Here is an 18,305-nt window from a genome sequence, read left to right on the forward strand (position 1 = left end):
CTAACAAGTCAATGGTGGTGGGGAAGAAGTACTCCAGAGCTCATGCAGAAGTGTTTCCAAAATTAAGAGTACACATTGGCTCTAACTGTACAGGTCCAGCCTATTTGACTCAACACGAATGGCCACTGCAAATGAGAAGGAATGTGCTGATCCCAGGAAGAAGGGGAAAAATGCATCCCTTTAAAATCAGTTTAGAAAACTGAACAGTCCTTTAACAATAGCCTTGTTAATTGGGGGGGGGGGGGAAGCTGGCTGATAATCCATCAATCCCTCTCTTCCCCCTGAGCATATTTGCATTTGGTGAAGGGTGGGACTGAGGTGCTTGGAGGAGGACTGATTGATGGATTGTCTTCTTAATGACTCTTATCCTACATCACAAAAGTCAGCAAGGCTGTTTTTAAATCACCAGAGCAAAGAAACTTTGTTTTTTAAATTGATTTGCTATAGTTTGTTTTTTGCCCTCCAGGTGAGTGCTTGGAAGGGAACCCACGCGAATAATGAGGCTCAACCTGTTACAAGTGTCCACTTAATGCTAAATATTCCAATTGAACTGCAAGAGCTCTGATCTGCTATAATCATTCCAAGACCATAAAATGCTCCTCTTACAATTTGGGTATAAAGAGAAAACATCAACAATACTCTCGACCGCCAAGGACAAAAATCCAATCTTCAAAAAAACCAAAGATGTTTTGCTCTTCACTGGTACAACAGTATATATAATTAGGTTAAGGTTTAGCTATGACACAAAATTTACAACTTTGATTTGACAAGAATAGTTTATCACAGAGGTCCAATAGCACCCCAAAGACAGCATGTGCTGCAATTCAGTTCTGAAACTTCAAATGCTGGCCATGAGTATTGCAAACGCAGCTGGTGCTTTCCAGAGCTGCTATGAAAAGCAATATTTTCTTGAAAGCAGCTGCTGCTGTTTTTTGTTTGTTTAGTTTTACTGAGAGAAACCTCTATAGTAGTGGTTCCCAAACTTTTTAGAACTGTGATCTAGTTTTTTAAATGACACTCTGTCGGGAAGTACCTAGGTTTACAAGACTTAGGACCCAATCCTATCCAACTTTCAGGTGCCAATGCACCTGCAATAAAGCCTTGAGGTAGCAATCAAATGTTAACTTACTTTGAGGAGGCCTCCATGATTACCTCCCCCCCCCCAGGCAAGATGAAGCGCACACCCCATTGGAAAGGCTGCATTGGCAATTGAAAGTTGGATAGGATTGGGCCCTTTTAAAAGAAATAATATAGAAAGAAATAATATATTTGCTTACAAGTAATAATATTTCTATTTATTTAGGGAACTGGGTTCTTTGAAGGGCAGTTTGCAGCTATCTGGGTTTTGAATAGCCTCAAGGCTTGAGGGAATTAGTTATCTAGTCTTTCCATCCTGAGTTATCACTGGAGGCTCCGCTTGGCTAAACCCACCAGTGGGTGTTGATGCTCTACAGGTTTATGTTAACTATAAAACCAATTTCCTCCACTTAACAACCTGTTTCACAACTAAACAAGTTGCAGAAATTCCATGAACAAGATCTCCTAAAGTTTAAAAAAAGTGTTTACACTTAAACGTTAATTTTTAAATATGCACAAGCAGCATGGGAAGGGCCTCTTGACCTATAGGTTTTGCTGTATGAGACAAATAGTTTCAAGAGGAAGATTTCAACTAAGAAACTGATGGGGAAAAGAGGCTAAATCTCACCCATCCCCAATACGAACCACATCCCACTTCCTGCACTTTTATTAACATTTAGAAAGAAAGACATCACACAGAAGACCCTGTTCTCAAATCTCCTGCATCACATCTAGCTTGACTCTCATTGCAAGCAACTTTGAATTCAATCTAGTACAGCTGATGTTTAATTCATCTCTCAAGTCATCCTGTAGCATAGCAGTATAGTAAAATCTTCTGTGGGTGGATTAATTTCAAATTCTGCAAAGGGTGCCACTTATAAAACCACAAAATATATACAGCGCATATGCATGCTCAAAACTCCTCCACAAACCATTCCCATATCTGCCTGTCATCAATTGTCAAATTAGATGCTTACCCTTGTAGTTTCATAGGAAGGACTTGATTGACCACTTGTTCCCCAAGATGCAGTACCTGTTCGTTCTTCCATACCTAATGGTGAAAAGAAAGAGCATAGATTATATAATAAAATGCAAAGATTAGGAAGACGTCAGGTGCATAAAATTATGCTGGATTAAGCAAACCACTTATCTAGTTTAGCATTCTATCCACCAAAAGAGATCAGAAAGGTTCACATTGATTTCCACTATTCCATAATTCAAAGGGATACTGCCTCCATTTAATATGTTGAAGCTTAATCCTAGCAAGAGGTCCACATGGTCAGTAGGAGCATCCGGTAAAGGTCCAAACAAAGAATGGGAGGTCACCCTGTTTTTGAAGGGGTTGCACCTCCTCTGAAGGAACAGGTACAAGCACCTTCAATGTGCTCTTGGAGATTCCGTTAACCACGACCAAGAGTGCCTTTACGTAACTTTGATTTGCAGCCCAGCTGCAGTCCCTCCTTAAAAAAGCAGACCTGACCATCGTCACCCATGCACTTCATGTTCATAACTCATTTGTACTACTGCAGCATACACTACAAGACTGCCCTACAACTAGTTTAAAATGTTAAATGGATCATTTATGGGGACCTCTCAGTTGGAGCACACAACTAATATGCATGAGTTTTACTGGCTTCCCATCTGTTTCTGGGATCAGTTGGACATGCTATTCATTAAAGTCCTATATAGTTTGGGCTTTGGATATGCTACATACCAACTTCTGCCATGTGATTTTACCCATTCACAGAGATTGGATGGAGGCTGCGCTTCACATGTTATCACTTCACATGTTATCATTGACGCGCATGCAAGACAGGGCTTTCTCTGCAGTAGTCCCCAGGCTCTGGAACTCCCTGCACAGGAAGTTCCTTTTTCCCATAGGTTTCAAGAAGGTCTTAGAGATCAATTTGCTCTGCAAGGTTTTTGAAGTGTGATCAGAGCTGTTGCTGCTCTTTCATATTAATAAAATGATTTGCTTTTAGACCGAATAAGCCCGGACTTCACCTTTTGCACAACAGGAACAATTTTATGACCTTCACGCTCCCACTTCTTCCCTCAGTCTTCTTTTTTTTTTTTTTAATAAAGCTAAGAGAAATAATTTGTAATAAGGTATGTTTACTTTAGTCATCCTTCTATATCCATGTTGGGATAGTAAAACCAGAACCACATGCAACATTGTAAATACGGTTATGACACAGATTTGTAAAGTCTCCTTTCTTAACATTGTCTTTTTCACTGCTACACATTCTGCACTGACATTTATAGTTATTACCCCTTGCTGCCAAGATCTTTCTTCTATTTAGTTACAATTAAATTGGAGTCTGGGTGTAAATAAATTGGTATTATTTTTCCAGAGTGTGCATTACTTTTTACTTAACACAACCTCATCTACCATTTTTTTTGCCCACTCGGTTCTCCTGAACCTTAAACTATAAATAAGTTAATGGTATGCACAAACAATGCTACTTTAATTTTCACCCAGTTCCACATGGTTTAATATTACAAACACCCAGTTTGACTAGTTACTTAAATATAGTCATTAAAGTAAGTTAGATTCAGCCCTTTGCTTCATCTCTTTTATCTACTTATTCCAAAATAATGTTATCACCTTATCTCATAGAGACTTTCCCAAGAAAATTAAGTAGCTAAAAGATTGATTTGGGTACCGGCTCAGGTACTTCTTAGAGCACTGGTTCTGGAGGGTGGTCTAGGAGACTCATACTTGGCACCATTACCTTTAGCCTAGGACAGTGTTTATCAAGATTTGTCCTCAACCATACCACTTCACATACTCCACCTATTCGAAATACCACCAGAAGTAACTGGTGATGATGTCATCGTCAGTTATTTCTGGGTTGGGAGGCAGATGTGACCCGATAAACACCAGTAAGAGTTTCAGGGTGAATCGCGGGACTTTATAGAGCACAGAAAAACATGCTTTGTAGTGTTGCCTGCCGAGCTGAGCCTCCTACCTCTGCATTCCTGATCTTGCTGCCAGACGGCAGGGGTCCAGGGGTCCTGCAAGTACCACCAGACACTACCTCAAGTAGCACTGGTGGTACCCATACCACTGGTTGAGAAACACTGGCCTAGGACATTCCCCAGAGTTTTATTCTGCCCACCCCATGTTGTTTAATACCTACATAAAATCACAGAGGAAGATAATCCAGGGGTTTGTGATTGAACAACATAGTTTAACAGACACCCATTGCTGTATTTCTCTCTGATCTCCAGCTGGGATGACTGAGGATGCTAGAAAGACAAAAGTTTTCCTGGCTGAGAAATCTGTTGATTAGCAACAGTGTGTCAGCTATTCTAGATGGGAGCTGTACTCCCTCCCCCTCCCTCCCATGAACTCTCAGTGTTTTTATTCCAGCAGTACTAGGAATAACTATCAGCCTTTGCTCAAATTAGTGGGAGAATGAGGCATGAGGAAGAAGAAAAATTTACTTGGCAAAGTCTAGCAACTTGAGATTCCAACCTGTGTGGAATTTCCTTCACCAGCTGATATAGGAGAGTACAATCAATATCATCACAGATGTCATCAACCTGTGTATGAAGTTTGGTGGTTTAATCCCAGTATAATTCATCATCAACCATCTACTTCACTAAAGGGACCAGTTCTTTTGTCCCTCCTTGGTCTACACCAGGGCAGTGCAACCTTTACTACGAAGGGGGCCACAATACCCTGGGCGCCACCCCCCCCCCAAGGGCACAAATGCAGGTGTATTTGATAGTGACATAATGTCACTGCCAATTACTTCCAGATTCTGAACTGCTGAACTCATTCAATGGAAGAAGCAGGCTGAGGAGAAGCAGGAGGCAGAAGGGTGCAATAGGGCACCCCAAGCTGGAATGGGACTACAGGGAGATTAAAAAGTCGCTGAAAAAGGCAGTGCATGAGGCAGGGCTTTTCGAGGGCCGCCAAAAGAGGCCGTATGAGTTGCATGCAGCAGCATATTGAACCAACCTGATCTACATCTATCACTTGTTTAAAGTTAAGTGTTCTATTACTTGCCTACCAAACCACTATAAAGACTGATTTTAGTGAAACTGTCTAGAATTATCTTTGTCTTATAAACTTGTCTAAGACAGTAGCATTGTGTCTGGGCTCCTAGCTCAAGAGCCAAAACAACTATACCAGTACTTACATAAGATTTGTTTAGAAAGCAATGAGAGAGATGAAGAGGTTAGGGACAAATCTGAAAGTGGAGATGCCTAAGGATTGTCCTTATAACACTTAATACATCACCTGTTAAAAAGACAGCATAAAGTAACCCCACCCATAGTGAACTCAAATTTATAACACACTTCCATAAGTTACAAAACACTGAAACATCACAAAAAGTTATATGTATGGTTTAAAGGTGCCGTTTCCCAATGAGCCATAACAATATCAAACATCTAACAAAATTTTGAAATAAGATTTTGAGTAGAAGCAAGCTTGAAACAAAAACTTGCATTATTACAGTACCATATAAAAACATATCATTTATTCACGTTATTTATATCCCGCTTTTCTTAACCCCAACAGGTAACGTATAAAAATACATAGTATATCTAATATAAAAGATACTAAATAATGATATAAGATAGGCAGTTTTTTAAATCTGGGCCACCAAGAACAAGAGTAGGGGGTTGAGTGTTGTCAATGAACTGAAAAATGGCACAACTGCTGGGTTGGTCACAGGCACCACAAAGAGTGACAACTTTCCATATGCATGGCAAGGAAAAAAGCTACAGTTTATACTTCTGGCAGTCAGAATAGGACACTACTCCCTTGCTCGTACAGCCCTTATGCAACATACACTCAAGGAAATGGGAACATGAAGGATCTTTAGACATGGCTTCAGTACACTCCTGTCAATGCTTGTGGGCACCATTATTTATACCAAGAAATATTTATTTTTTTATTTTTCTGTCCAAGGATTTGCATGACTAATTTATGAACACTCAACTCTGTTATGAACACCATAACAGGTGTCAGCATCACAAGAACTTGTACACAATCTGCTTCACCCTATCTTTGCGTAAAATGGGAGATAATTCTCACCTCCATTGTACCTATATAATTAGTCATTAATAGAATATACAATGTTTTAACAGCACTGCACCGACTGTTTATAATGTTCAGCAGCTCCAGTACAAATTAATATTGCTTTAAAAACTGAGCTCAAACTAAACCAAAGTAAAATGTTTGCAAGAAACCAGACTCTCTTCATGACCAGCATTTGCACGATCTAGAATTATTTTTCAAAATCTGACCAACACCTGAAGTTCATATCAGACGGTCTTGCAAGCCTAGAGAAAAGGCATGAACACATTTGCAAGAATGACATCCAAGCAAAAGCAACCTCCCCGAGAGAAAGAGTTATGCAAAGGACTAAGCAGGTCTATCAGCAGATTATTCAAACATATTTACAAGCTATACACTGATGAAACCTAGTACAAAATTCTTGAAGAGAACTCAGAATATTATTGATAATATTAATTGTATTTTGAATCAGTTAATAGGCACAGGTAACCCTGATATGGTATTAGTTAACAGCACAAAAGTATTCCATTTATTGCTAATGGAGGGGGGCATGTGCAGCAGGAGTTATTAAAAAAATATGAAAAGATAGCAGCAGACAAGAGAAAGGAGGTAAACCTCAAATTTTTCAACTGTAAAAGATACATTTCATTAAAAACTACAACATTCTTCACATGAAAAGAAAACACATACAGGTAGAATTATTTGATTTGATCAAGAACATTCCCGCTATTTTTCAATATCTTTTCAGGATTACCCAAATTCAAAACAAATAATTTAAGACGGTACAAAAAAGTGTTTGACATGATGTTTGTGAACTACTGTTATCTATTTTAGTCTTCTGTACAAGATAAATAATAACTGGTGCCCAAGACACATTTAGGGGATTCATGAATAATACTGAAAAAGGCAACAACTATAGCATCATAGTTCAAATAGTAAGGAGCTCAAACTACTTTTTCAAAATCCATATGTCAATCATTTCATATTTAAGCATAATAATTCCAGAATACATTGCCAGTAAGTGCAATATGCTGAATTCTAAAGTACATACACTTATATGAGTATGCCGATCACGCAATGTAAGCAGCGGATCGGGACTTTGTTTGGCGCAACCAGGAGCACAAGAGTCTCCTCCTCTAAAAGGAGATTGGAGGGGGGCTGGGAGGGCCCAGAGAGTTCTTAGGGCATCAGCACCCAGCCCTCTTCCTCCTTTGCGCGTGGGCACGGTGCTGACATACACTCATACACTTATATTAGTAAAGTTTACTAACTTTAAAGTGCAGTTCTTCTTGTAATGCAAAGATAGGTCATACAAACTACAACAAGCTTTTTCAATGGAGAATCTATATACAGGATTGCTACCAGTTGGTAAAACTGTAGGTTAGTAGTCAATAGTTTTGCTTAACTACTAGTTTGAAAGTTAGAAATAAATAATCAGACTACTTTTCGGTTAACAAAAGTCACTCATGTAGTGATTAAAAGTCAATTAATAATTTTTAATTTTAAAATATTTTTAAAGGGTTCAAATACCATAATTCTTCAAATACCAATACCAATACTCTGGTAAACACACAGAGATTCTCATGGACTGCTTTGCACAGTTTCCTGCTTATAGCTTATAGCCAGCTGAGCAGACAAGCAGACTGCAGCCTAGAAAGGAGACTAAAAGCAAACATGAAGAAGAGAACATTCACTTTTAGTCACCCTTCTAGGCTGCATGCCTCCTTCTCTGGCTATAAGCTTTTTGCATTTATAAGCTTATAGCATTTGTTCAAGCAAGACACATTATCACTTCGGGGGAATGTAATCCACATAAACAAAGGTAATGGTGTATGGGGGGGTGAAGATAGGGTCCCCTTATCTGGATATCCGGTGTTCAGGGATGTTCACAAGTATCCACAGGAACATATCCTCCACAGATATTGGGTGATACCTGTATATCTTTCTATTGTTTAACAAGACAACTGTAATCTCACTCATTTTGAGTTTGCTGCTTTATTTTTTTATTTTGAGAAAGCCTCAGTGGCCTAAGTACAATCCTTGCACATTTACTTGGGAGTAAGCCTTATTAAACACAGTAAAGTACATACTTGGAAGCAGACATGCACAAGACCAGGCTGTTGCATTAAGCCATAACTGAGTAATTTCACTGTAAACTATTTCACAGGAAAGTTAAACCAAATACATTAACATTTAAGTGGTTAACCAACGAGGAAAGCTCACTTTTTAGCATAGTACAGATCTATACCTAAACTTGAAGCAGTTCAGACTAACTGCAGCAGTACTGTAGGTTATTTACAAATTTAAATATGTTGGCATTGGTTTAACTTGGTTTACAGAGTATCATAAGCAACACACAAAGACAGGCCCCTGCAAGAGAAAATTTCAAATGAAAACCAAACCACTATATTTATTAAATTTCAACCCAACTTTATCTCCCTAAGGGCTCACCCACCACTATCAACTGGGCTTGCAACTGCTACTATTGATGAAGTTGTTGTTCCTCTGCTTCTGTCAAACAGCAATATTGGTGGCTGCTACAGAGATTATGATTTGTTGATGGACGATGAGGTCCCAGCAATGGGGCAGAAGAGTTAACAGCTCAGTACAATATATTTGGATGTCAGTAAATTGACAGCAAGGAAGAGAGAGAACGTACGAGACAAAATCAACAAAGATGCAAAAAAAAAAAATCAAACTCTCTATTATAAAACATCCAAATGTATTTATGTTACATGTCAAAAGATATAAAAGTAGAACTAAAACCTCATCCATCAGCTCAGCACAGTAACCCTGGTTCATACAAACCCATCTAAGAGTTGAATGTACCAGATATGTAGTCAAACAATGGAATTCTGTCTACCAGAAGTCCACCAGCTACCAGACCCAGACCACTGTTGCATAGTAGGACAGTAACAAGCCTGGGCTGTGGCACCCCGGGACACTAGCCCATGACATGCTGTCCCCCCATCCCCCAAAGAGGATACATACACAGGCGTAACAGCCTCGTGCAAAGCTCCACAGTGCTCAAAAAGCCTTCTAAGGCTTCTGGTGCAATCTTGAGTTCTTCTGGTTTCCCGACAAAACTGTAAGTACTCTTTAAGATTGTACTACAAGCCTCCGAAAGCTCGTGTGCTTTGGAGCATCACATGGGGCTTTGCCTGCCTGCAGAACAGCTCAGACAGGCAGACGAGGCAGCATGGCGGGCATAGGTAGCAGGAACCGGCACAGCACCTGGGGCTTTTATCCAGTGGTGGGATTCTGCCGGTTTGCACCGGTTCTGTAGAACTGCTACCTAATGTAGCGAACCGTTCGCTAATGCGCCGCTCACAGGACAAACTTCACGGCCACACCCCACAGGGTGTACATTGGCCGCAAAGGTCCCCACCAGGAAGCTGCTCCGGGGAGCACCAAGCAGCCCTGCGCACCTGCAGAGCAGAGCCGCCAGCGTCAGCCGGCACCTCCCCAGCGCGCAGCCTGGGAGAGACCTCCATGCGCTCCAGGCAGGGAGCCTCAGCGCAACAGGTGGAAGAAAGTGCGCGCGCGCCCAGAGCGCTCAGAGGAGCTGCCGGGGAAGTGAAACTGGTCCGGCCCGGATGGAAGTCCCACAGCAAGCCTGCCAAGCCAGGCTGGGCTCCGGCGGAGGCTTCGCCAAGTGCCCCTGCGACACTGTGGGCGCAGCGCCCGCCTGGCTCCCACGCGCAGCAGCTCGCCTCGCACCTGCAGCCTCCCCAGGTGCCCGCCAGGCCAGCCCAGAGCTCACAGCCGGGAGGAACCACCATGGCCTGGAAGACCTGCTTGGCGCCACCATGAGCGGCCACCGCTTCCCCCGCTTCCCCCTGCGGATGGTAAGGACCGTCCACAGAGCCTGCCTGCCTGCCTCTTGCCTTCGCTAAGGAGCTCACATGCCCTGCCCTGCTCTGCTTGCTAAACCTTTGGCTGCGACGCCGCACAGGCTCCGCTCAGGGGAACAGAGAGCCCAGTCCTTGCATGTCTACTCAGACGTAGGTCCCATCATAGTCAATGGAGCTTACTCCCAGTAAAGTGTGGATAGGATTGCAGCCTAAGAGCCCAATCCTGTGTGTGTCTACTCAGAAGTAGGTCCCATCATAGCCAATGGGGCTTACTCCCAGGAAAGTGTGGATAGGATTGCAGCCTAAGAGCCCAATCCTGTGTGTGTCTACTCAGAAGTAGGTCCCATCATAGCCAATGGGGCTTACTCCCAGGAAAGTGTGGATAGGATTGCAGCCTTGTTTCACAGCACAGTAACAACAAGAGAGCAAGATTTAAAACTGGTTTCTACCTGGCCCACAGGTGTACACTTTTGGTCCCTGTAGTGGGGCTCCCCCAGTATTCCCATCAATTATCCAGACACCCATGGCCCCCTGTACCCCCTCTGCAGCCTTGCCTGCTTTCACTAACTTACCCTCGAAGTCCCGCTGCCTTTCATATGTCTTAAAATGGTCATTAGGACATAGAACCTGTTGTTAATTTATTTGAATCCCACCACTGCTTTTATCCCCCACACCCCCTCGAGGCCCGCCACTGTAGTAGTCCTATCAAGGACAAAATGAGACTTCAGGCTCCATCAACTCAGATCCAGTGCCTACTGCACTGACAGCTCCATCCTCAAATCATGGATGAAGGTGATTTATTCTATCAACAGTTATTCATTGCGTTGTCCATGTGAAGCCCCCATGATCAGAAAAGTCTACATCTGAATACCACTAATTATAAGGAAACATTACAAAAAGTGGTGTTCATACCTTGTTGATAGGCTTCCTCGAAACACATGGTTGGCTACTGCTGCCAACAGGATAGCATAGTCCAGTGTTTCTCAAACTGTGGGTCGGGATCCACTAGGTGGGTCGCGAGCCAATTTCAGGTGGGTCACCATTAATTTAAATATTTTATTTTTAATATATTAGACTCGATGTTACTGCATTTTGGGAAGTGTTACAGACCTGTACTTTTAACAAACTATTATGTATATTCTTTCAACAATGACAGTAAATGGAACTTACTCCTGGGTAAGTGTGGGTAGGATTGCAGCCTAAGATTGTTAAAAAATTTTCCTGCTTGATGATGTCACTTCTGGTCATGATATCACTTCTGGTGGGTCATGACAGATTCTCATTCTAAAAAGCGGTTTCCGGTGCTAAACGTGTGAGAACCACTGGCATAGTCTATGCTACACTAGACAAACTTCTGGGTTCTTCCTGTGTTACTTGTTAAGGACCTAGCACTAAAAAGCATCAAATGAACAAAATAAAAGCCTAGTACACTCAGCATCACCTAGCACAGTGATTTTCAACCTTTTTCTTCTTGCGACACACTGGCAAGGCACTAAAATGGTCAAGGCACACCATCAGCTTTTTGACAATTGACAAGGCACACTGTGATGTCAATGGGGGCTCACATCCCCCAATGGTACTATTGATAAATGACACTCTCCAATTCCCACGGCACACCTGGGGACCATTCGCGGCACACCAGTGTGCCACAGCACAATGGTTGAAAATGGCAGACCTAGTACGATGCAACTGCTCATCTACCAACACATACCCCATATTATTTCAACAAAGATGCTGTACACTTCACCAGCCAGCCTGCTGCACGCTGTCTCCACAAGGCACACTGTCCACAATAAAGCAACAAGATGTTTTGCCTAGTTGGTCCAACCCACCATAATCTTTTTAATAAAAATATGAGGACCAAGATGTTCAACTAAATAAATCCACTGCTCTCACCAGTAGGAACACTAGTTAATGAATCTCATTCTAAACCACGTCCTTTTCTAATGCAATCAATGCGAGAAATTGAAAAACAAAGGCACATATTTGCCAATATCCTAAAATAGGAGTAAGCTAACACTTAATAAAAAATAATTTTAATTTTAATTTTTAATATTAATGTTTCCCAAAATTTCAAAGCATGTAAAAAAAACCAGTAACAGAAACAAAACAAAATGAAATGCTATAATTAAAATTAAACAAAAACCCCAAAACCTGACAGTTAAACCATCAGATAATAAATTAAATGCCAACTGCAATTTTAAAATATGCAACCTCTGCAAAAACTCAGAAAAAAATGAAATTCCTTACTTCCTTAGTCAGGGCATTGCAGACATGGGTACAACAGTGCTTTTAATCCAAGGCAGCAATGGAATGTTGAGTAAGGCCTGCTGACTCAACTGCAATTGGTGTTCAAGCTGATTAGAGGGAAAGGTACTCCTTCCTATATTCCCACAATCACAAACTCTTCTCACCAACAAAAGAAACCCAACTCAGAGCACAATCCAAAAGGAGCGCTCAGCCTGCACAAGTCCCTTGTGCCGGCCTGGGAGGATCATAAACGTGCCAGAAAGCGCGTTTGCTCCTCCTCTGAGGTCTACTGGGCCAGTGCAGGAACACACGCCAGCCCATGGAGGCTGCATTCAGCATCTGTGCCAGTTGAGACCAGTGAGTCCATGTTGGTCTAGCTCAGCCAGCACGGGGGTCTGGGGGGACAACAGGAGGATAGGGAGGAGGCATTTCAGCATGGGGGAGGGCTGGCGGCAGGCAGACAGTGGGCTGCTTGGTTCTGTTTGGATTTACAACACCTCTTTAGGTGGTGCAGCTACAAGTAGACCCATTAGGGCCGCTGCAACTCTATGTGGAGTAAGGGGAATTATTTCCCCTTTCCTCAGACTGAGCCACAGCCAGTCCCAAATTTACACTGGATACAGTGCAGGCCAGCCAGTTCCAAGTGTGAAAGATCATCCCCTTCTATTTTCAACATTTCTGTCCCATCTTTCTTCAAATAGGAAAAATGAACTCAAGGCAGCTAACACAGTTCAAAAATTTTAAACAAAAACTAAAACCCAATCAAAACAAATATAATAAAAATACAAGATAAAAAGAGTGGAGAAACCAGCAGCACAAGAAACAGTTCAAAAGCCTGTTGCAAAGTCTTAACTGCCTAAAGCAAGCAACAGTGGGGCTAGACAATGTTAAAAGAAACTTGTGTGGCCCCACTGTTGCTTGCTTTAGGCAGTTAAGACTTTGCAAAAGTCTGTTAAGACTATCGTGCTATCTCGGCACAACTGAGAAAAAGTTCCTATCTCTGGAGCCCATCTGCCATGCTTCAGAAGGAAGGGAAACAAAAAGAAACATTTCAGTGATCATACTTAAAGGTTGAGTAGATTTCTGTGGATGAAAGAGATTCAAATAATGCCACATCCTTGGTGTTTGATTTTTCTTGTACAACAACACACATGGGTAAGCGGGAGAGAAATCCAAATCAGGGAAGTAGTGAGAGCAGGGAGACTGAATCTGTGGTCTCAGTTCAGAATGTGCTGCTCCCATTATTTACGCCAAGGGGGGAAAATACTTTTACTGGAACCAACAGTAGTTCTCTTCCCTGTGTAAACAACATGTGTAGGGGTTGATTCCAATTAGGACTGTGACAAAGGAAGTAGGGTTAAATTCCCACCTACTCCCATCAAGGTCTCAGTCCAGAACAGATTGCATGCTATTACACCAGAAAAAACAAGTACTACATTACTAACACGTCTAGTTTTGCCCTTAGTGTCTTCCATTTGGTGGAAACCAGTTTTCAGTTGCTGACTCAGAGCAAAAAGGACCCTATTCAGAAGAAGCTCATCCAAACAAAGTCTAGATTGGAAGAAAAGCTGAAGGGTCTCGGTTTCAGGGGACTTACAGAACTATGGCTCAATAGGCATCAGATCCACTATACCTCTAAGGAAACCTTTAGGGATTCTCAGAGTGATAACCTAGTCTCATCCCCATCTGTTAAACTGCACAAACTTCAGAATGCTTCTCATTTGCATTCACTATATTCCACATTAACAAAATGACCAAGTGTTTTATGGCAATTCATTCTTCAAGAGAGGATTTTCTTCAAAAATGTTTGTAATTATATATAGCTGCTAGGCCCTGCTGAGAACCGTTTACAACTTTGCAAAGTAACAAACAATTCAAGGAAAAGCAGTTCTATCCCCATTCTCTAATAGTGCCACAGCAAGTAATTTTCAGTGTCCAGACTAGCTCCCACAAACGTCTTCCTGGGATGACCCTCCTGAAACTTGATTGAGAAATTCTAAATTCAAAAATGCCTGTGTATCAGGATACTGCTACTGGGATTCCACGTTTTCTCTGGTCCTGCTGCTTTCTGCCACATAGCAAGGCAGCTCAAAAGCTGCTATGAAGTAAAAAATACTGTAAATTTTTAATATTACGCACACATGGACTCACTCACCCCTCTGTTGGCTGTTGTCATCCAATCAACAGCAGCTGGATGAAGTCAAATGCCTCAAATTCTCTCCCCAACCAACAGCATTAAGTGTTGAATGAAATTTACTATGTTAGGCTGCAAGCACAAAGCTAATGAAAGGGCATGACTGAGGCAGGTGTCTCTACCAAGTTTCCTATTATTCCCTGTTCAGCTGCCAGCTTGATGCTAAAACAGACCCAAGACCCTTCCCTTGTTTCCTACCCAAGGAGTTTACGTTAAGCTCTCAAAGACAGTATGAGTACATCAAGGTGACCAATGACCCCAAAGAGTAGAGGGTACTATTTCTTTAGTATTGTGGGTTAAGGAGATCAGCAGGAAATTCATATTTAGTATTATACTTATTCTACCCCTGTATCATAAAAGGTGTGAATTTTTTGCAGCTTATAATATAGAAGTACTACCACTTTAATCAGGCAGACAATACTTTTCCCTAGGTTGAATGCTTAAGTACAGAATAAAGCCATCTAAATGGCCTTTCATCAGTTTGTAATATGCAGTTTGATGAATGTTACTTGAATGAACACACACACACACACACACACACACACACAGTTTTAACATTAAAAAGGTCCTTACCCTTACCTGACATTTGAAAGCTATCATAATATTCCAATGAAATGCAAGTTAAATGAATGTATTCTCTGTTAAATATTTCTAGTTTATACACCCAGCAAAGCTTACTAGGCAAGACATTAAACAGTTCACACAAAGCATAAATACACACATTGATTTGGTTGACGGAATGCATACAGTACCACACAGACATGCTTTCCTGGAAGACCCGCATGACTATAAAAAACAAAACAACAGAAATAGGACAACCTGCATTACTCGTATTTCCTACCTGCTAGCTCTAATGTTGATGGATGTTGACTAGGACCCAAGAGGTACCCCAGTGGAATATTTGACTCTCTCTGAAGAGCTATCCCCTACATGTAATATCACAAACATGCCTTTGAAACTCCCTCTAGTTTCAAAGGCAGTTGGCCATGTATCAGGCCAGAGGGGAAGGGGACTGCAGTATGAGACAAAAAGTCTAAAGGACTAGTTAAATGAGGAGTTCCTGGGGGCGGTGTGTGTGTGCATCTTTGGTTTATACAGAATCTTGGGCAGTTTCTTCCAATAAAAATATATTCAAAATTTTGTCAACTGATCTTAAACATGACTTCTATCCTTTTTCCCAGGGAAGTCTACTTGGATGTAATGCTACATGTTTCATTGCTTCTACATTAGGGGGGAGAATATCTTACTTGCTTATTCTGTTTCATGGAGTTCTTCTATATCATCCAAGACGCTTGGGTGCAGTTGTTCCCTGCAAGCAGATGGAGACAGCAACAAATAGAATTTTTTAATGGCATCATCCCCTCATGCAAGGGGAGTTCACAGGCTCACAATCCTATGTCTTCCAAAAAAAGTTAAAAATGCCTAATATACCACACATAATGTTACAACTGTATCTTTTTAAGCACTCAAATCTCACCTGTCATGAAAGTTGTAGCAGAGATAGTATAGAATTAAGCATGCTCATTATACAGACAAGGATAAACACAACATATTTGAACCAAATAAACACACCCCAATACACCTATCTATGACTTTCTTCTCTGTACATTATGATGAGCTTGATAGGACTACTGGTAAACAAAAATGGTAACACTCTATTGGTAAACAAAAATGAAAGATAAGTTTGTTTTTTTAAATCAGGAGTAGTTCATTCACATTTGGTTAAAGAATCAATACTGAGAAATTTAGGGGCAGTAATCTGCAATTACACTCACCTCCAGTTCCAATATTAGTTTCTCCACATTAGCAAAAAATGAGAGCAAATATTTAACAACTACCTAGCCCCTCACAGTAGCTTTCTTCCATTATATCTAATTAGAGTCCAATTACTACACTAGTTAGTGATAAAACCTGAAACTATTACATGTGCTTATAACTCATGGTTGGTGAGAGGTTTCACTCAACATGCAATTTCATGTATAAATAATATGCTCTCCTGGGCAACACTCTTGTAGAGATTAAAGACTTGATGAAATCTTAAATGACGAAGGGCTCAATCCTATCCAATTTTCCACTACCGGTGCAGCCCTGCCAATGGGGTGTGCACTGCATCCTGTGGCAGGTACGCAGTCACAAGAGGCCTCCTTAAGGTATGGGAACATTTGTTCCTTTACCCTCGGGCTGTAGTGCAGCTACACCTGTGCTGGAAAATTGGATAGGATTGGGCCCTCAGGCTGCAATCCTAACCACACTTTCCTGAGAGTAAGCCCCACTGAACAAAATAGGACTTACTTCTGAGTATACCTGGTTAAGATTGTGCCCTCAGTCTAACAGTTTCTAGTTTTTCCAGGCATTCACTGAAACAAACTTTTTTTTATTTATTTAAAAATGGAAAAAAAACTACACATGACAGCAACATCCATGTGTTATTATGGTCCTGATAATATTCCTGATAATGTTCAGGACAGTGCATCAAACGTAAGCCTACCATCTTTAGTAGGGGCAAAGTAATAGAATTTCATTACCATTTTGTGTAAACAAAAGTCTGACTGTTGTTTTGATACCTTAGAAGTGAGAATAAGTTGTGTCAGAGTACCTCTCCCAAAAATCTGAGGAACATTACATTTACCCAGGCCATACAAACTCCTATATTAGAAAGTTTAAAAACAAACAGTACAGAAGTCTGTACAAATTTAATAAGCCTGCCAACATTAAGAAAAATGGGAGACTATTTTGCAACTAGCAGACCAAGTCCTCAATGCCGTAAGAATTATGTAAATATTTTTTGTAATATTTGCTCAACAAGATTAAAACCTTTCGGTTGGGCATAATTTCAAATATACAATAGTGTGTGGCAGAAATTTTTGGAAGAATCAGGTTTCAACATTTCACTTCCATGGCAAGTGCTCATTTCTGGCAAATAAGTCTACCTCCCATACCTTGAAGTGGCAGGGGGATGCACAGAAGGAAGAGGGAAAGAGGATGACCCCACTGCTTCCCAAGCGCCAAGTTTTGGAGAGTTTATGTGATTTGTTTAGACCAGGGGTATCCAGACATTTTGACAGGAGGGCCACATCACCTCTCTGACACTGTGTTGGGGGCCTGAGAAAAAAAGAATTAATTTACATTTAAAATTTGAATAAATTTACATAAATGAATTTATTAGAGATGGAACTTATTAGAATGAATGATGGTCTTGCAGTAGCTCAAGGCATATAAAAGGCCTTGCACAAAGCAAGGCCAGCCTTTACTGACACTGCTGCATCACAGACGTGAAACAGCAAGTAGTGGAGGGAGCCCTCGTCCCACAGCTCAAGCGAGAGGTCAGACAGTTGTCAGCACGGGCCAGCAAGTCCCTGGAGGGCCAGAGGCTCACTGGAGACTGGAGGCTCCCTGCGGGCCTGATTGGGAGCCCCCAAGGGCCACAAGTGGCCTCCAGGCCAGGGTTTGGGCACCCCTGGTTTACACAGTGCCATTTCATTGTGTTAGAGGAGTCCTGAAAGAGCAGCACTAAAACAAGCCTCACACTCTTTTTCAATGGCTGATAGTGGCGGGGGGGGGGGCGCTTTTCAGCTTGGCTCTTGTCATAAAAGCAGACAAAAGGGAAGATGTTGGGCTTCTTTGTTATGCTGCACTCCCTTAGCAGACAACAGCAGGGTAATCATCCCCACCCATCACCCTCTCCAACAAAGAGGTTACAGGAGGGGATGCACCATTGGACACAATGGGATGTACTCCACAGTAAAAATACATAGGACTACATAGCAGGAGGAGGAGGATGGCCATCACAAATTTTGATTTGCTTAGTATGTTCAGCCAAAAGTTGTGGGGCCTTTGGAAGAAAGCATGTGTGTACATCACCCAGTCCACAAGTAACCAATTCCCAAGCCACAAT

At 41.6% G+C, this 18,305-nt stretch overlaps 1 protein-coding gene across 11 annotated transcripts in view; it reads right to left on the reverse strand.

The window, feature by feature from the left end:
- TCF12 (transcription factor 12) overlaps window positions 1-18,305 on the reverse strand; it is a 227,631-nt gene that overhangs the window by 163,340 nt on the left and 45,986 nt on the right. For 10 of the 11 annotated variants that reach the window (XM_066634769.1, XM_066634768.1, XM_066634761.1 and 7 more), the window contains exon 4: window positions 2,055-2,128. In XM_066634769.1, the coding sequence (XP_066490866.1) occupies window positions 2,055-2,128 (74 nt within the window). Of the gene's footprint in view, window positions 1-2,054; window positions 2,129-15,657; window positions 15,720-18,305 lie in introns of all 11 variants that reach the window. The other variant, XM_066634765.1, reaches the window with a different exon arrangement.

Source organism: Tiliqua scincoides, chromosome 8 (assembly GCF_035046505.1).
Source record: "Tiliqua scincoides isolate rTilSci1 chromosome 8, rTilSci1.hap2, whole genome shotgun sequence".
NCBI classification, from domain to species: Eukaryota; Metazoa; Chordata; class Lepidosauria; order Squamata; family Scincidae; genus Tiliqua; species Tiliqua scincoides.